At 44.8% G+C, this 20,449-nt stretch overlaps 1 protein-coding gene across 3 annotated transcripts in view; it reads right to left on the minus strand.

Moving 5' to 3' along the window:
• NEBL (nebulette) overlaps positions 1-20,449 on the minus strand; it is a 174,279-nt gene that overhangs the window by 118,191 nt on the left and 35,639 nt on the right. The window contains exons 1-2 of one of the 3 annotated variants that reach the window (XM_082193629.1): positions 15,145-15,360; positions 11,771-11,865 (exon numbers count right to left, since the gene is read on the minus strand). In XM_082193629.1, the coding sequence (XP_082049755.1) occupies positions 11,771-11,865; positions 15,145-15,213 (164 nt within the window). In that variant the 5' untranslated portion in view covers positions 15,214-15,360. Of the gene's footprint in view, positions 1-11,770; positions 11,866-15,144; positions 15,361-20,449 lie in introns of those variants that run through there. The other 2 variants (XM_082193627.1, XM_082193628.1) reach the window with 2 other exon arrangements.

Consider the following 20,449-nt stretch of genomic DNA (forward strand, 5'->3'; position numbering starts at 1 on the left):
AAATAGCCCACACTGTGCTCTGGCTGCATGTGGGGAACAGCCAAACTTAGCAGGGTTGAACCCTCCACTCACCGTGTTCCCTTCTGGGAACACACTGGCAAAGCAGCCCCTAGCTGAATTGCACCCTCCATGGGCTTCATCCTGTTGGCTGCTGTGTGGGTTAGGTGGAGGGGGAATGAGCTGTAGCTTCTCCCTACCCCACCCCCAACCATAGATTTAATCAGAGTTTTATAAGCTGAAGGTATCAGAAGGAGGTGGTAGGAAAGGCTGGCTCCCAAATCAATGTGGGGCTTGAATCTGGGTTGAGCTGACCTGAGATCAGCCTGCTAATCTGAAATTGCAGGCTGGACCCTGGATCAGATGGGGTGCAGCATGTACAATCCTAGTTTAAACAACTCAAAACAGACTAGGTAGCCCCTTAAGTAGATGGATCTTCACTTGAAACTCCAACAGCACCAGATCATTTTTTTAATATATACTGTATGTATATTCTGGTGCTACTGAACTGACAGGGTATGACCTACATGGCTGTAGCCATAGGCACCACATTTGTGCAACTGCTATCCTCTAATAACAGGAAAGGCTTCTTAAAAGATTACATTGCTGCAGAGCAAGTACAAAGAGATCGTCTCCCTGCCCAAACCAGAATTTCTGCATGCCAGCATTCAACGTTCATAATTTTGCTGCCATCCCTTTCAACTCAGGCAGGCTTGAAAAGCACTTTTCATTACCATGCTTTAGTAAACAGGTCATTTTTGCTTCTGCTGCTTTGTAGGCCTCCCCAAAATAACTTCACCATTTGAGTTTGCAGCTCCACTTACTTTTGTCCTTAAGCTCCAGTTATCCAAACCACAAACCCAGAGGTAGTACTCTTTCATTCACACAGACACACAGAGTAGCATTTACCCTGTTTTATTCTCTTCTGTGGAAGATAAAAGAGAAATTTCTGAGGAGGAATGGGGGCAGACATGGGTTTCATCCACTCCAAGCATTCAATGCTCATTGCTTCTCTCAAAGAATCCTGGGAACTGTAGTTTGTTAATGATACTGGGAATTATAGCTCTTTGAGGAATCCCAGGATTCTTTGTGGGGAGAGCCATGTGCTTTAAATGTATGCTATGGATGTGACCATGAACAATGGAGAAGGGGGAAAGAACTGAAGAGAGAATAAAAAAGATATGGAAAGAAAATGGAGAGAGAAGGGAAACTGGAAAGACTGGCAGATAACGTAGCAAATACCTAAAGCTGAGATAACAAATCACTTGCTTAGAAGCTTTGTCATAGAGGCTGAGAGTACTATCCAAGATTATGTCACACTCATGGTATTTAGTGGCGTATTTCATTCACCCAACCATAGCCACTAACTTGCCTCACTACCATTCTTGTCCGTTTTGACTGATCCAAAATATGGCTGTGTACAACCCATAAAGTTTTGTGTTCTTATGATCACAAGGACAAAACCTATGAAAATGCCTGTCCCGAGATATTTTCACCAGCAGATAAACCACTTCCCCTCATCTGAAGAAGGGCAAGTGGAAACTCCTTTTTGTCATTAATCAAAATCAGCCCAGTTCCTAAAGAACTTTCTTACTCCAACAGGCTTTTCAGAACTGACTGCTTTTAATGAAAGGTCTGGTGCCATGCTGTTTTTACAGTAAATATTTTTAGGTTTTTAATAGATTGTGTGTGTGTGTGTGTGTGTGTAAAATTATATTAATGTTTAATTGGATTTTTTATGATTGGAGGTTCCCTCCCCTAAGTTTTTTGCCGTTCTTATTATATCTGTAAGCAGCCTTTATTTCCCATCAGGGAAAAAGGCATGGTATAAATAAATATATAATAATAATAATAATTTATCATTAAGGTACTTCTGTATATTTTTAACTTGAAAGGCCTCATCATACAACTATCCCTAGATTTCAATGTGCTACTAGATACAAACCTTTTGAATGATATTGGGTGATATCAAAAGTCAAATTTACCCTATGGTGGCATGTAAGTGCCTATCATGAGCTTAACACAAGTAGAGGCAGCTGTGGAAGTTTGCATGTTCTTCTTGCAGCTGCTGTAAGAAGTGATGCTGGTGTGAAGAAGCCCTTCACCAGTTTCTTCTTCCCTTCCTTTTTCTGAACACCTGCTAGAATCCAGCATCAAGACAGGTTCTTAATTAGTACACTCTGTTTCCAAGGCCACGCTCACAAATTTCCTGCTTTTTGCACCAAGGCATTGCACCATTAAAGATGTTCAGATGTTGATATTTAAGAATTTTGAAACACAGCACACCTTTTTCTAATGTAATTGAGACAAAGCCCCCAGGAGAAAAGCTCTGAGTGCTATGGTTAAGATAGCAACTGATGAGCAGTAATGCAAATCTTATGATCACATCAGCTCACTGGAATAGGAAAATGCACATCTCATGGGCAATGCATTTTTATAGTCCCATTTCATATTCAAAATGGGAATTTTCTAAGTTACACATACCAGCCATATGCACAGCTAAAATCTATTTTAAAAATCCAATAGAAAAAGAAAAATAAGAAATATAACTTATGTCTTTTGCAAAAGTATTTTTAGAGTAAAAAGACACCTAACAACCGGGTTAAAAAGTATAAGAAATCAGATCAAAGTGTACACTATTAAATAAATTCATTGCCAACACTAATAATTCTATTGGAATAATGGAGATACAGTATGTATTTTGAACATTAAGATTTGGCCTTCAACTCATTAAAGTGTTTATAGTATACTTTTAGGGTAAGGTAAAGGACCCCTGGACAGTTAAGTCCAGTCAAAGGTGACAATGGGCTTGCGGCGCTCATCTCGCTTTCAGGCTGAGGGAGCCAGCGTTTGTCCACAGACAGTTTTCCAGGTCATGTGGCCAGCATGACTAAATCGTTTCTAACACAACAGAATCCCATAACGGAAGGCAGAGTACACAGAAGCGCTGTTTACCTTCCCACTGCAGTGGTACCTATTTATCTACTTGCACTGGTGTGCTTTCGAACTGCTAGGTTGTCAGGAGCTGGGACAGAGCAATGGGAGCTCACCCCGTCACAGGGATTTGAACTGCTAACCTGACTGGCAATCCCAAGAGGCTCAGTGGTTTAGATCACAGTGCCACCTGCACCCCTACTTTTACCTTTACTTTTAGGTTATAAATCAGTCTACTCCATCCAACCAGGAAGCCACCTAATATTTTGAACTACAACCCCCATCATCCCTGACTATGGATCACGTCAGCTAGAGCTGAAGTCCACAACAATGAAGGGCAAAAATTCTTTGCACACTTCTTTGCACACTTAAAGAGACACTAATATTTGTTTGTATTTATTATATTTTTACTGGAGAACAGTTCAGTTGCCAAATGCATTCAGCCTTCATTTCCAGCATTCCGACTGCATGCTAAACTCAACAGTAACGTAAGTTTCCTACTAACACTAAAAGGATCAAGCTTTTTTTAAAAAAAAGCATTACTGTAAACAGCAGCTTGATTTTGTTTGGGCAACTACATGAAAAAGCAAACAGGTAAATAAATCACAAGCTGGAATGGCAAGTCTCCTTTTCCAGTGATTAAAAGAAAGCCCTGTTTTCTCTCAGGCAAGAACTCATCATGCATACAAACTAGAAAACTCACTTAAACCTTTTTAAATCCCATTTGCTCCAAAAGGAGGGATAGGAGTGCACAACTTTGATTGTGTTTGTGCCCATTCTTATTTGAAATTCATTTAAGAGTAGCCTTAGATATCAGGCATCATGAGAAGGCAATTTGAAATAAATCATTTTATACTGATGCTATTTGGAGGTGGGGAGTCATTCTACTGCAGCTCTCTAGATGTTGTTGGATTCCAACGCAGCTAACATGGCCAATGATCATGGATGATAGCAGGTATGGTGCAAAAAACAGCTGCTAGACCACAGGTTTCCTATCTGTGCACTAGTATAAGACTAATTACCCAATAATTCGGTGTTCTGAAGGGAGGAACTCTCAGGGCATGGAACCAAGTACAAACATGTGTCTGATTTTATTTATTTCTAATATTTATATTCTACCTTTCAAGGCACTATACACACATATCCACAATACAATAATTAAAACTTTGTTAACATTACAACAATAAGACAGCAGCAACTGGAACAGTACAAAGCAGAGTATACTAAAAAGTAGTTTGAATTTTGTTCACAAGCATGAATCCACCATCATAAAATGTCCCGAACAAACATGATAAAATGGGACTTTTTATTTTTTTAAAAAAACATAACTGCTGGATTGTTGGACTAGGACCTGGGACACAAGGGTTAGGGTTCAAATTTCCACCTGGCCATGAGGCTCATTGGATGACCTTAGGCCAGTCACAACCTCTTGCCTACCTTGTTGTGGGATTAAATAAGGAGTGGGGAACCATGTACTCAGCACTGAGCTCCTTGGAGGAAAAGATGGGATATAAATGCAATAAACAAACAAACAATATATAAAATTGGCATAGCAGAAATGTTAAAGTCAGTGGAAATGGTCAGGTAAAACTAGCAAGGAGACATGCTGGATGTCCTGGGCAAATAAACTGAGGTCTTTGCTGGTGCAAAAGAGCACTAGGTTCAGTGACAGGCAAGTGTCTCTTGCGAGGACATTCCACATCCTCCTTTCTGGCCACTCAACTCCACCACCAATATTCAGAAAGCAAGGAGGCTTGGGAAACAATTACAACCTGTGGGCTGTTGGTTTCTGCTCTCTTCACTGTGCAGCAAAGTGCTTGTCACAAGACAATGTTTACATTCCACAGTCAGAGCACTGTTGGGTTTTCCCACGGGAATGGGAAGCTGGATGTGACGTACACTGGCTTCCTGTTCTTCACTGTTTTTCTCTCGGTGTTCGTTATTCCGAGGAGAAGAACGGTTGCTTCTCTGCTCCAGCAGAGGCAAGATGCATATTTGTAATTTCTCAACAATGAACTGAAAATAAAGCAACATTAAGCATGTGGCACGTACTGTTCATCATTCCGTTGTGCAAAGGACTCTGCAATAACAACATTTTGGTTATGGGCCCAGAAAGACGTAAATCAAACTGAGGAATGCCGGCAGAGGTACAGAGGAACGGATCGCGTTATCTGCTCTGCGCGTCAAGTTTGATTGATGAAGGTATGTGCTCATGCTGCCCGGAGCAGCCTGGCAGCCTGCCAGTTTCTAGTTTATGACTTTATGGCTGGACTTTGTACTTTTAAAGCCGTTTTGCCGCGAAACAGGCAAGGGCTTTAAGGCACAAGCTAACAGGCTTGGATGGCTGGGGAAAACGAAAGTACTTTTTACAAGTGCTTTTGGAAGAAGCTGCAGTACTGTGACACAGCTTGTTTAAAGCAGCAATGATGGCTGAAGCAAAGCTGGTTGAGGCTTTTGGAATTCCTAAGCTAAATAAGAAAAATTACATGGAGTGGGTGCAGTATGCAGAGGCAATTCTGCGGAAAGAAGGTCTGTTTAATGTTATTACAGACAACCCTCCAGCTCCAATTACAGCTGAATGGACTGCTAAGGATTCCAAAGCAAGGGGAACGCTTACGTTGATAGTATCCCCAGAAGAGCTCTGTTTGTTGCGTGGAAAGACCACAGCCAGAGAAATTTGGAACACTTTAAGAGAGGCTCACTTGAGGACAGAAGCTGGTTCCTCAATGTATTATTATGCCAAGCTGCATGGTATGGCTCTTGCTGAAGGTGGAGATGTGCGTAAACACCTGATGGAGATGCAGAATCTGAGACATGAGCTGCAACAGAGAGGACTCAACTTTCCAGAGGCTGTGTATTCCTTCATGATACTACATTCTTTGGGTCCAAGTTGGGAGTCCGTTGCCACTCAGATTGCTGTTCAACCAACTGCTCAGCTCACAGTAGCCTATGTTACTGCCGTGATCCAGAATGAAGCAGATCGCCGGGGTGCTAGCTGCATGGGTATGGGGGAGTCTTCACAGACGTCATCCCAGAGTGCAGTGGAACCACCAGAGGGCGCCAAAGCTTTGAAGGCAGAGAAATGCTACTTGTGTGGACGTCTAGGCCATATGAAGAGGGAATGCAAATATCCCAGGGCCAAGACAGAGCAGCGCAGCGGAAGTTCATCGCGTGGAAAAGGCCAAAGCAAAGGCAAAGGTCCGGTCTCCAGGACAACGCGGCACAAGGCAATGGTCTCACGCTTCACTCCAAACGTCGCAAAGGTCCAGAAGACGTCTAGATCTTTCTTCGTTGTTGATTCAGCAGCTACCCACCACATGTGCAACGATAAGAGACTGTTCGTGTCTTTTACACCGCAGGAAGGTGCGATTCACCAGGCGGATGACCACACGATCCCCAGTCAAGGCTACGGAACTGTTGTTCTTCACAGTTTGGACTTAGAGATACATGATGTACTTTATGTTCCAGATGCCACACACAATCTTCTAAGTGTGATGCAGCTGAATGAACGGAACATTGACGTTTCATTCAAGAACAAGAAATGCACCATCACAAAGAAAGACGATTATGTATTGCATGCTGAATGTGTTGATCGTTTGTTTGTTTTGTATTATGATGATGTTGTGCAGAATGATACTTGTTGCATTGCAGGTTCTAACAAAAGTTTGCATGCAGGATGTATTTATGATTTTCACAGGAAATTTGGTCATTTGCATTTTGAGGCAGTATCTAAAATGCCTACCTTGGTTGAAGGTATGACTATTAAACCCTGCAGGTACCACATGAAGTGCAAAGCATGCGCAGCAAACAAGGTGAAAATGCCTGCGAAAGGTAAGGTGTCTAGTAGGCAAGCTACAGAACCATACCAGATTGTTCATGCTGATTTAGTTGGTCCACTATCGCCCTCTTTGGGTGACAATAGGTTCTTCATGGTTCTCATTGATGCATTTTCCAGGTATATTTACGTGTACAATCTCAAGCAGAAATCAGAGGCGTTTCCAAGGTTCAAGGAATTCTGTGCTTGGTTGGAAAATGTGCATGGTAAGAAGATAAAAACTCTTTTCACAGATCGCGGGGGAGAATTCACTTCTCAGCAGTTTGAAGATTTTCTGACTGAGAAAGGAATTCAACACGATTTGTCCAGTCCTCGCTCGCCATGGCAGAATGGGCTTTGCGAAAGGGCAAATCAGACATTGCTTCAAGGGTTAAAAACCTTGCTGCATGATGCCAATCTTCCAGAGAGTTATTGGGCCGAAGCTCTCTCGTGTTTTGTTTACAGTTACAATCGCAGGTTATCTTCAGCGATTGGTTGTACCCCCTATGAGAAGATGTTTGGCAAGAAACCATACATCAAACACATGAAAATTTTTGGTTCTGACATGTGGATTCACTCGCCACAAAGCTCCAAGTTAGGCAAGTGTGGTTTGCATGGTATCTTTCTAGGTTATCAGAAAGGTTCTTACAGAATAATGATGACTGACTCTAAGACAATTAGGCTCACAAGAAGTGTTGAGTACAATGCCAAGTGGGGGGAGAATGTGGGAATTTTTCAATGTTATCCTGATGACAGTGATGAGACTGAGGATAAGCAACAACAACCCACACCCACTGATGAAGGTTCTGATTCTGAGTCTGAAACTGAATCGGATAATTCAGAGGATTTCAAGAGTGCGAAAGCCTCTATGCGACCCTCTGAAAGCTCTGATCAGGAATTGGAAGAACCATTGTTCACAATAGGTCACTTTTCTCCTAAGAAGGAAGAGGAGAGTGTTGAAGACCAAAGGCTAATTCGCAGGTCACAAAGAGCCACAAAAGGCAGACCTCCAAAGAGATTTGCTGATGAATTTGCTAAGACAGCAGTAGCAGCTGTTAAAAGCTCCAAGAAGGTATTTGAACCTTCAAGTTTCCAAGAAATCCAGGATTTGGATTCTAAGGAAGCTGAGCCATGGTTAAATGCTATGAAGGCTGAGCTTGATTCCTTAGAAAGGAACAAAACTTGGGAGCTAGTTCCAGTAGTTCCGGGAATGAAACTGCTTGGAAGCAAATGGGTCTTCAAAGCGAAGACTGATCAAAATGGCAAGATAGTCAGACACAAAGCCAGATTGGTAGCCAGAGGTTTTGCACAGGTACCAGGTGAAGACTATCACGAGACCTACTCACCCACAGTACGATATGAGAGCATTAGGCTTATGCTCAAGCTAGCTGCAGAGGAGAATCTACACATTAGTCACCATGATGTGAATACAGCATTTTTGTACGGATCTCTAGGTGAATCACTTTATATGCTTCCACCTGATGGCGTACAGGTAAAACAGGGATTTGTTTGTGCTCTGAAGAAGTCCCTTTATGGTCTCAAACAAAGTGCACGGTGTTGGCACACAAAACTCACTGAAGCATTGTTTTCTCTAGGTTTTCAACAAGGGAAAGCTGATCCATGTGTATTTGTCAAAGAGGAGGGGCAAAAGAAACTGTATTGTTTATTTTATGTTGATGATATTTTATTCTTTTGGAAAGATGTCACAATGTACAATAACGTCCTAGCTCAACTGAAAGAGCACTTTGACATGAAAGATCTTGGTGAGGTAAACAACTATCTATCTCTGGAAATAGAGAAAGATCAAAGTGGTAACATTCTAGTACACCAATCACGGAAAATTGCTGATGTGTTAAGCAAACTGAACCTGATGGATGCTAACCCTGTAGACACACTGATGACAACAGGTTATCAGGTAGAAGACACTGAAGAAGCATTTTCTGACACTACACTGTACAGAAGTGTGCTAGGCAAGCTAAACTTCATTGCCAGATGTTCAAGACCTGACATTGCTGTTAGCTGTAATTTGCTAAGCAGACAAGTTAACAATCCTACTGTTAAGGATTGGAAAGCTCTGAAACGCATAGCACGCTATTTGAAAGGCACTATGCATTACAGACTGAGATTTAACAATCAGAAGTCTGGTGGTCTTGAAATTTTTGCAGATGCAAGTTTTGGAAGTGACACTACAGACAGGAAAAGTACGTCTGGAGTTTGCTACATGTACAATCAGGGTCTATTTGATTGGTCATGCAAGAAGCAAACAACAATTAGCTTAAGTACTTGTGAAGCTGAACTAAATGCACTGTCTTATTCACTTAAGGATTGTGAATGGTTGTTACAATTGTGCAAAGACATGAAAATTCCTGTCAAATGTCCAATCCAGGTTTATCAGGACAACAAAGCATGTTTGGCTTTGCTGAATTCGGAAGGTTGTAAGCAAAGCACGAAGCACTTGCAGTTGAAGGTGCAACATGCTAGGGAACATATTCAGAAGGGACTCGTAACGGTGTCCTATATGCCAGGTAATGAAATTCCTGCTGATGTATTGTCCAAGATTGTGTCAAGGGATCAACACTGTACCTATGTACAGAAGTTGGGTTTGTACTGATATTGTACGAACACGCTGCCCAGTGATGTTCACAGAAAGGGGGAGGATGTTGGTTTCTGCTCTCTTCACTGTGCAGCAAAGTGCTTGTCACAAGACAATGTTTACATTCCACAGTCAGAGCACTGTTGGGTTTTCCCACGGGAATGGGAAGCTGGATGTGACGTACACTGGCTTCCTGTTCTTCACTGTTTTTCTCTCGGTGTTCGTTATTCCGAGGAGAAGAACGGTTGCTTCTCTGCTCCAGCAGAGGCAAGATGCATATTTGTAATTTCTCAACAATGAACTGAAAATAAAGCAACATTAAGCATGTGGCACGTACTGTTCATCATTCCGTTGTGCAAAGGACTCTGCAATAACAACAGGCTCCTCTGGGGGAAAAGCACATGATCTAAATTATCTAAATTATCAGGTCCCAAGTTGTTTATGGCTTTAAAAAGATAAACATCAGAACTATGTCCATAAGTGGGACAACAGTCTGTGTAGTTTAAGAGCTGGTAATATGTTTTCCATATAGCTGGCCCCAGTTAGTAGACTAGCAATTTAACTAAATTAAGTATTTGAGAAATCTTCAGGTTACTGTCACAGTCACACCAATGCTCTGGCAGTAACCAAAGCATTGGAAACATTGGCCATAAGAGCATAAGATGAGCCTGCTAGATCAGATCAGTGACCCATCTAGTGAAGCATCTTGTTCTCCCAGTGGCCAACCAGATACCTGTGGAAAATCCACAAGCAGGATCTAAGCATGAGAGCACTCTCCCCTCCTATGGTTTCCAGCAACCGGCATCCAGAAGCCTTACTGCCTCCAGCCATGGAGGAAGAGCATAGCCATTATTGCTAGTGGCCATCACTAGGCTAGGTTCTCTTTGTCCAGGATTAGGGGCAGCCAGCACACCAGCCTTAGTTGGTAGAAAGTACTGTGCGCCACAGATGCAATTTGGCCACCCAGTATCAAACCTGAATCTAGCAGCATCCCCAAGTTGCAAATCTGATCCTTCAAGGGAAGTGCAAACCTGTGCAGAACAGGTAGGCCGCCACCACTTCCTTGGTGAGACAAACTACACATCTGCAGTACATGCCCACTGTGCAAAGAGGAATTCACAATAAAATAGAAATCTGCTATAATCGAGATATTGCCACTACCAAGCAAGTATCCGATACCGAGGGATGAGCTGCAATAAAGCTACATAATTGAAACGGATGACAAGTTCCCAGCAGGCATATGGGCACTTGAAAAAGTGATCACAATATCTGTATACTGCTTTTTTTATTTATTTCCCCAAACAATAATACTTTTTTTAAAAAAATCTGACCCCCAATTTCATTTTTACTTCAAAAAAATCATCATCACTCACAGGTAGACCAATATGACTTCCTGCTGCTTCTGCATTTTGACTGAAAGAGATAAGCCTTTGCTTTAGCCCACCACAGCTGAGATAGAGAACCTGCAGCCTGCCAGATGTTATCAGACCCCAGCTCTCATCAGCTTCGGCCAGCAAAGCCAATGGTCAGGGGTGATGGGAGTTGTAGTCCAGTAACATCCAGAGGATCACACTTTCTCCATCCCTGCACTAAAGCATCAAAATCAATAGATGGAAATTAAGGTGCACTATGAAATGTGGATTTTACAACCACAATCATGGCCTATTCATGTGCTATGATATCACACACACCAAATTATTTGTATTTAGACAGTTTATATACTATGTATGTTTCAGAAAATAAAAATCTAAGCAGATTACAACATACTGTAAACATCACAAATAGAAGTCAAATAAAAAAATAATGGGGGGAAATCCACATCATAAAACAACACAATTAACAATGAAACAGGACAGCATCTTCAGCGTCAGAATAAAACATTACACAGGAAAATCAACTACAAAAATACAATGAAAATTCCACATTGTTCATCTACTGGTACCGTAGCCCATAACATGTGGAAAGAAATGTTGCTCATTTTCAAGTACACAGGGAACCAGAACCAACTGAGGCTTCCCACAATATATACTCAAGTATTTCCCTCTCTCACAGCACAAAGTACACATAGTGACTCCACTATAATTTCATAGGTTTGGATCCAAAGAACCATAAGCAGAATTAAACAAATATTATTCCTGCCCTTCAGTGAAAGAGGATAATACAAATTGTGGTTTATAAACTGTAGTGGGCCATAAAAAGAATGTGTTTGTGTAAAATGAGGGACTCCTCTGGATTTGGGGTCATTTTTTCCAAAATAACCCTTCCATGGTTTAAACCCAATGTGCTTTTGCCCTTATCCATGCAAGCAAACACCCAATGTAATGATGTTTTAAGTTTTACAGTAACATGTGCACAGTGTAAAAGTCTGCCCCGACATACACCCTTTTAGATCCAGTACAGTTCTGTAAAACTAGACGATGTGCGACACTTACGCATTGCAGTAGGGTTTCTTCTCATACCCTTTGTAGTTGTTCATGTTTAGAGCCATTTTGCAGACCTCACAATGGAAACATCCTTTGTGCCAGTACTGAAAAAGAATTCATAGTGTTACATATGGTATCACTGCCAATATTTGCCATTTACTTCACTGTGCAAATCAAAAACCTTTTCAATTTACATATGCCACATTTTATACACACATTTTAGCATTTTTCTGGAGGCACCAACAGCCTCAGCTAGTTGTGGAGTCTACTGGGAGGTCCTGCCAGAAACTGAACTTCAAATCGGCCAATCACAGCCGGTCCAGTGGGTGTGGTTTGCAAGCTAGACCTGGGGGAGCTAGTCTCCACTCAGGTCCTCCTCACTGTGAGTGAACAGCATAGTCTACAATGGATGTTCTGCCCACCCTGTGTCTTTTGGCCCTGCCCAAAGATAAGTGGATAGTGCTCTAGCATGACCTTGCTGTGGAATTAATTGGTATTCGGGACCAGGGAGAAATTTGTCTGCGGACAAATTGTGCCTATCTTGAGGTTTTGCCTACCCCATAGCAACAGCCACAATTTTTGGCAGAAAAGGTATTGGGTTGGACCCTTAGTCCAAACTGGAACAAAATGTTTAAGGTACCCTAGTAAAGGGTTCCATGGGGAAAGTTTTATCCAAAGGCCCAGATCTGCATTGTGGGGCAATTCTTTAACCCAGGATCTACCCTAAAGGATCAATTAGCCAGCAATTGAGCTAGGCTGATTCAGTGGAATCAGTGAGTTGCGAATTCAGTGGAATCAGTGGGTGTGAATTCAGGGGGTTGCGAACGTTATCCGTGCTGGAAGCACATTCACAACCCGCAGCTCTGCGTCTGCACACGTGCAGGTCGCAATTTGGTGCTTCTGCGCATGCACAAAGTATGATTTAGTTTTCTGTGCATGCGCAAGCGCCAAAACCCGGACGTAACCCCTTCCAAGTTTGGCACGGTGCACAACCCAAAAACGTACAACCTGAAGTGTCTGTAACCCAAAGTATGACTGTATACTCAATGCCTAAGACAAAGCCTGTTATCAATAAAAATGTGGCCATTTTAATCCCAGTTAACATTGGCTCACTGCACCTGGGCTTAGGTCCAGACTAACAAAGCAAAATTAACCATGTTTACTCAGAAGTAAGTCTCCTAGGTGCATACAGTTGGTATTGCCACCTAAGCTAGTTGAACTTGGGTCTCACTGAAACCAATGAGGCAACTTGGTCATGTCTTAACTACATTTCCCACCAACTTCAAGGGAAACTGAATTCAACTGACTTAGCCTGACTGGATCCAATCCAAGGCCTCTTTCAGCAAATAAACACTCACACCCTATGAAGCAAGTGACAGAAGTGCCATTTGTCTGCCTTTTAAAATGAATGATACAGTTCGGGCATTTTTGCTATTACATATGTCAAGCCCAATGTAATGGTGACTCCCTGAAGATTTAGGATGTCATCATGTCATCATGTCATCATTTAACTAGGTGGGCAGCAGTTTATTTAAGTGATAAGTCACATCATCCCCTTAGCCTGTCACACCTCCCTGATGACCGCAGCTTTACCTTTCTAAGTTTAACACATACATATACACACACCCCAAAAAAAAATTGGTTCTGGGTTGTTTTGAGTATTAGAAGGAAATAAGGTTTCTTTAAGAAAATCTTCCAGCAAATACCCATCCCAAACACTGCATAAACAAATACCACCCATTAAGCCTGTTTGTACTTTTACAGAAACTACCTCCACCTTGAAGTCTAAGAGGCGCCCATCCCCTTTTGGGGAGGTGAAGGTGCAGAGAAACAGAGGCATCTGACACAGCCTCAATACTTTGCGGTTTTTCTTCAGACAAACGTGCTTTTGCGATCACCACCACCACGGGGAGGGGGACAGGAGACCTCATTTCTGAGGAAAGGGCATGCCCGGGATGCTGATGATCAGCCTCACCCCCTCCCATGACTTGCCTGTCAGTCACACCGCCCGAGCTGGCTGCAGTTGCGTAAGAAGCTGCCGTTGTCAGAAGCATCTCCTTCTGCACTGCAGCCCTGGAGGCGATGAAACCGCTCCGAGTCCGGAGCAAAGGGACGACTCACCTTTAGGGCTAAAGAGCGGAGGGCGAGGGGGGCGAGCAGCTTCGGCCCTCTTTTCCCTAGGGGGGGGGACACCCGGGGAGGGATGGAGGGGGCTTTCCTCCACCTACTGTGCTGCCTGCTCAGCATATCCAACCTGGACAGATTGAAAGGGGACCTGACTAAACCCCTCGCAAAACTGACGGCCGGGGGGGGGCTGTATCCCGATTAATCTTGCTCCGCCCCCACCGCGGCGGGCGCGCTTCGCGATGCGTCAGGGGCTGGTTGACACGTTAATTACCGTCTGCCCACCCCGCGCTGATTAGAGGAGGGAGGGGACGAGGCGGGGGAGGAGCAGCGGCGCAGATTCCGATGCACAAGCCGCCGCCCAGGCGCGCGCTCGGCCACCTGCGAAGCTCCCCGTTCCAGCCTCCCATCCCACCGCAGCCCAGCTCCTCAAGGCGGGCGGCGGAGCCCAGCCCAGCCCAGCCCAGCGCCAGGCCACTGCGCGCCTGTGCGCCCCCCACGACCACCGACACCTCACGGCTCCCCATTAACCCTTCGTGGCGCTCCCTCGCCGCCCCACCGCCACCACCACCCCCTCGCTCCTCCGCTTCGCCCCCTTCCGTGCTCTTCTCTGGGGAACCGCAAGGGCAACGTTCAGCCCGCGCTTAACTGGAAAGGCGAGGGTGGGGGTGGAATTAGCAGGCTCTGGCTTTTTTATCATCACCATTATAATTATTGTTACGTTTTGTTACGTTTCCCTTTTCACCCCTCACAAGTGCAAGTGGCGGGCACTTTTCCCCGTCCTGGGTGTGGGCAGTGGCGTAGCGTGGGGGGTGCAGGGGGGGCCGGCCGCACCAGGCGCAACATCTGGGGGTTAGGGTTAGGGGGCGCAAATCCACGGGTTAGGGGGCGCAAATTACTTGCCTTGCCCCGGGTGCTGACAACCCACGCTACGCCACTGGGTGTGGGAGTCAAGTTCAAGGGGCGGGAGGAAAACCAAGGCGCCCCGAGGAGCCCCGAAGCCCTCACTCCTCACACACAAAATCAAAAGCGACGCATTTTCCGATATTTTTTTTGAGAGCAGCAGGCACTTCTTCAAGCAGGTGAAGCAAAATGACGCTGGGCAGGGAGGCGGGGGAGTTCAGAAGCAGCTCGTGAGGGGAGCTCCCTTCTCCCCTCTCACACACACACACACACGGGTCGCCCCTCGTCCTGCTTCCCCTCAGCCCTCCTCCTCCTCCTGTCCCCCCCCCACGCACCCCGCCCTCCCTCGCGCGCACCTTATCCAGGCAGTTGACTTTCTCGGTCGGATAGACGACTTTGCCACAGCGGGCGCACTGAGGGTTCATGGTCGAGCTCTCCGCGAAGCGTCCCGGCGGAAGCGGCGGCCGCCCCGAGCTGCTGGGGCATTCCCTGCCCGCCGCCGCGGCGCTGAGCAGCGAGCGAGGCGGATGAATCGCCGGGCACTGCGGACTCTCTGGCGGCGAGGAAGGTCAGCGGCGGAAGCGCGGCTCCAGCTGGCGGCGGCGGCGGCTGCGACAGAGGCTCGGCAGCATGTGCGAGCGAGTGGGAGGGGGAAAACAACCGCTGCTGCCTGGAGCCTCCTGCGCCCGCCTCCGCCCGCCTCCGCCTCGTGCCTGCGCGCTCCGCTCCTCCAGCAGAGAGCGAGAGAGGGAGAGACCCGCCGCGCTGAAGGAAGGGGGCGGGCTGCTTCCTTCGCCGCCAGGCCTCTCTCTCTAAGGAAGAGGAGGACCCCCGGAGCAGGTGGGGGGACGTGGCCTGGCCTCTCCGCTTCGATGGCTTAGCCATCAGGGCTCGAGAAGAATGGAAACGTCAGCATGGAGAAGTTGTTGCCTTCGAAACTTAGCAGGAGGTGGGGGAAATTAGGGGAGAAGAAATGATTCCTTCCCTGGTATCTCCTTCCAAGCTCCAAGGATCCAGCCTCCCAACAAGATGTGTTTGCAAACCTCCCCCTACCAATACTGGTTTGATTGATTGATTGATTGATTGATTGACTGATTTCTATACCGCTTAATATATTTAAAATGTTTCAAAACAGTGTACAAAAAAACCGGAGCAACCACAGGCAACATAAACAAAATATTACAAAAATGCATACAGTATTGCATATAAAAGTATTATACAAAGCTACTTCTGTAGTACGGCATGCCATCCCAATATCCCAGTGATGTGAGATTTCAGAGGTTCCAGGCACTTATCCAGGGTTTGTGTCTTTTTGGAATGAGGCATTGGGGAGACTGTGGCATCTTTATTATAGGTGGTTTATTTATACATATATACAACCTGAGCCTACGATGAAGGGGTTCGCAGCATTAGCACCCCAAAAGGGTCTTCTTTCTCCCATAGGTACAGCCTTGGATTTAAACAGAAAGCAAATGTTGCTCTGACACTCTTCAGCTTGCTGCTTTAACTCTAAGTCACATCACTGCCACTCTGAGCTCTACATTCAGGATTTCTCCTCCTAACTCTCTCCCCACCCATTTGTCTTCTCACACAGAGCCCCCTTTCCTTGGTTCTCTTAATGGCCCATCACCCAGGCAATCACTTCAACACAAGAAGCTAGGCTGGCTTATATTCTAACACTTGTTGGATCCAAGGGCTAGAAGGATCTCGCATACAGCCTGCTTCCTCCCTCCAAAACTCATAACAATATATAAATCAGTATCAAATCATTTTCCTTTTGACACACCCTCCCTCTCAGCCTTCTGGTTCTTGTCCAGGGTCCAAACAAACTATCAGGGGTGCAGTTTGGTAATTTTGGGGAAAGCTTTGGCCCTCCAGGTGCCGGTGGACCTCAACTCCCATCACCTGGTTCTTGGCCATGATGGCTGAGGCTGATGGGAGTTTGAGTCCAACAACATTTGGAGGGCTACAGATTCCTCCACTCCTTTTAGATCCTTGGCCCAGCTCATTAGGTGGTGGTACTTTTTGATTCTGCTGAGTTGGGCCCTGGACCTCTGCCCTGATTTCCTAACAGCACTATTGTTGAAGATGTTTTAGCATCCCCTGAGCAGACCTTTCACAGTCCTGTACAATTATAGTGTTGGTATTTAGACACCATTGATGATCACTTGTGAATCATCACTTGACAACTGATGGGTGATCAAGGACTTAACAAGCCAACAAAGTGTTCCTTTGGCTGCAGTACTATACAGACTTTCCTGGGAGTAAGGCCCACTGAACTTCATGGCATTTGCCTGCAAGGAAACATGCATAGGGTTCTACTGTTAACCTCTGGAAAACTCTCTGGAATTCTTTTTTAAACTTTGTTTATTAAATAAAAATAATTACACTTCTCCTTTCTGAGCAAAGCTTCTTCAAGTCGGTTTACATTATAAAATCGTCCAAAATGCAATAGCAGTACAAAATATAAATGCAGAATCATTTCTATAAGTGCTCTAGTGCTAAAATCTTAATGTCACACAGCCTTCAGCTTGGTGGGAGGACTAGAGAGACAGCGGTTGTGGTTTGAATTGGAGCAGAGAGAAAGAGACAGAACTGTGAGCTTAGCAAGACTGGAAAAAGCTTCAGGGCTTCAGGATAGGGTCTGTCCCCATTATTGCTTTTGGATTTTGATGGATGATTAGTGGGCATGCTGCATGCTTAGGCATCAACCTGCTTCCAATATTTGTTCAGTTTTATGTGTCTTGGGCACAAAACCATAACAAAAATGCTATGCTATCAAAAAAGTATAATTGCCCTTCCCCTGCCCCCAAGCATCAGTGTAATACCCAGATCAATAAAGTCAAAAGATTCCAAAGTATTCCTCGGGGTATACCTTTATATCCAAAAGCCTTAAAGACATGACACAATGACTTTCAGCACTCCGATTTACAGAAAACTAAATGCAAACCAAAATAGCCGTGACAGCAAAGGAGGCAGGGCTGGCCCACCCATGAGGCAGGGTGAGGCAACCACCTCAGGCGCCAGAATCTACAGGGGCAGCAGATCCAGCCTCCAATGAATGCCTGCTCCTTGGAGGCCAGATCTGCCATCTCTTCAGCAGCCACTTGGCAAATAGGAGGTGCTGCTGGTCTCCTCCCACCCCGAGGGAGGAAACAGTGGGCTGTGAGGTCTGGGCTCTGCACCCACCTGGCTGCTTCCCTCCTGTGACAGCCTCTGATTCCTACTTCAACAGTCAGGTAAGGTTGAGCTGACTCCCCTCCTTGTTCCTGAAGGACGTTGTCACTCCTCCCTTGTTCCCAGTGTAGATCTTCACTCACTTCTTCTTCCCCGGCTGTGGGGCCGGTGCCATTTCATGGTTCGCCTCAGGTGCCAAAAGTCTTGGTTGTCATATGCAAACGAAAGCTTGACATTTTGCTGATTAGATCACTGCTCAAATCCTTGAAGTGATGAGTAGAAACTTGTTCACATTTTCAGATACCAGGAGGCATACCTTCCCATTACAGATACAGTGCCAGTGCTTAAAGGAGAATTTTGTGCCCCTGAGTTTTACAAGGGCAACACTGAGACCAAAAAGGAGGAGGAGGAAGCTGACAGCCAAGGCCACATCCTGAACTGGTTGTAAATAAGGAAACAGGAGAGTGGAGGCTGGCTGAGGGCAAACTGAGGTTGGTTGGGCAGTGCCTCATTCACCCAAATAGACCCGTCCCCATTGGTCTATCCGGAGTCCCAAGGTGAGCAAGTGTAAGAGTTCCAGGCAGAGAAGTGCTAGCACTATAGTCAAGCTCCCTTGGGTGCTGCTTTGTGCAAAATGTCCTTTTCTCCACCATTCTGCTCAGCAGAATTCCCCCTTTCGAGCTTTAAAGGGTAAAGGGACCCCTGACCATTAGGTCCAGTTGTGACCGGCTCTGGGGTTGCGGCACTCATCTTGCTTTATTGGCCGAGGGAGCCAGCGTACAGCTTCCGGGTCATGTGGCCAGCATGACTAAGCTGCTTCTGGTGAACCAGAGCAGCGCAGGGAAACACCGTTTACCTTCCCGCCGGAGCAGTACCTATTTATCTACTTGCACTTTGACGTGCTTTCGAACTGCTAGGTTGGCAGGAGTTTTGAGCTTTAAGGTTGTGTAAACTGAGGCCAGGGATTATCATCTGCCCAGTTACAGCATTTCTAAGCTATGGTCTGGTGATGGTGCACTGTGCCTTGACTGCTGAGTTGCACTGTATCCTATGCTCAATCCTTGCAGCATGGGCAGAGCAGCTGTCAACGTGGAGGTGGCCATTTCCACATTTATATCTCCTCCTATTGAAGTCAATGGAAAGAAAATTTCTTGCACTGGGTTCAGGACTAGTGTAAAGTTCCACTGTGGCGTGGATGTGCTCTGGAGTAGCATAGGATGCAGTGTAAATGTGAGCCTCCCCCATCCCACCCTGTTTCAGGTATTGCATGAGCATATCTCACATTCCACCAGGGTAGTAGGGTTTCCATCATATCCTTTGATCTCTCAACCTGTTTAACTCAAGCATAGGAGTGCCCTGTTAGAGAACAGCTTCCTCGTATGAGAACAGCAGCTATAATTACTAGTCTTCACTGTGTGTGTGAGGCTGCATGGTGAATACCACAAGTCTAAATGCTACATTAGCGTAAAATCCTATTAGTCTGGCAGAAAGCATAAGGCAGTCCTGTTTAAATCATTTCCCAATTTTCCAACTCACTGAAGCAATGGAGTTATGTGTAGTTTGAAGATTAAATTGCCTGCTACGTTTCCATTTGTGCTAATACAGAAACAAAGTACGGTAACCATTGCTTGTGTGGTATTTGCAAACTTCCTAATGTGATTCTTCATCTTTTCTTCAAGAGCTACCAATCGCTTGGGTTTAAAAAATAAAATAAAATACAGTGTTTGTAGTTGTGGTACAACTAAATTACTGCAATTCAGTGTGCCAGTCCTGAACAGATTTACATGGAATTCCAGGGCAATTCAATTCACATGACCATTCCTTTGTTATATTTTTTTCCCCAATTTACAGATACTTTTTAAATCAGTATTTTTTGCATGTGCATGTGGAAAAAGCACAGTTTTGTGTAAAGCCAAAATGCATTTTAAGGAGAAAATGCTCAAGCAAATTCTTCTACTGTATTTCAGATTTGTCTATGAAAGTTTCCATTTGAATTTCCCAATCCTGCAACACACCACACTGATTTTCTGCAGACCGTTGTATTCCACAAACAGAGGGCAGATATACCACAAAGGCAAAAGATTTGCAGTTACTCATGTATATACAAGCTGAGTTGAACACTGAAGGCAAAATTAATGCCTTCCAGTTACATTTCATCTTCTGTATGGAAAGCAACAACAGTTTTCCACCTGTGGGGGAAGACAATTTCCCTTTCAAATTGTTCAGCATACAGTTCATGGGTGTTATACTCTCATTGAATACTGCATAATATATGATGAGATTAACATTTTATATTTTTCCAAGATCTTGATAAAAGAAAACGAAGATAAAATAGCCACCCCCAAGAAAGGCATGTAGAACAAAGCCACGCTGATTTGCTTGGTTCTGCATCACAGAGCTTGAATCAACCCGTAGTAATTATCTTGCTTTAAATAAAATTAATCCTTGTTATATGCTTACATTTGGAGAGATAAATATTTGCTG

The sequence above is a fragment of the Podarcis vaucheri genome (genome assembly GCF_965113315.1).
Source record: "Podarcis vaucheri genome assembly, chromosome: 12".
In the NCBI taxonomy this organism is placed as follows: domain Eukaryota; kingdom Metazoa; phylum Chordata; class Lepidosauria; order Squamata; family Lacertidae; genus Podarcis; species Podarcis vaucheri.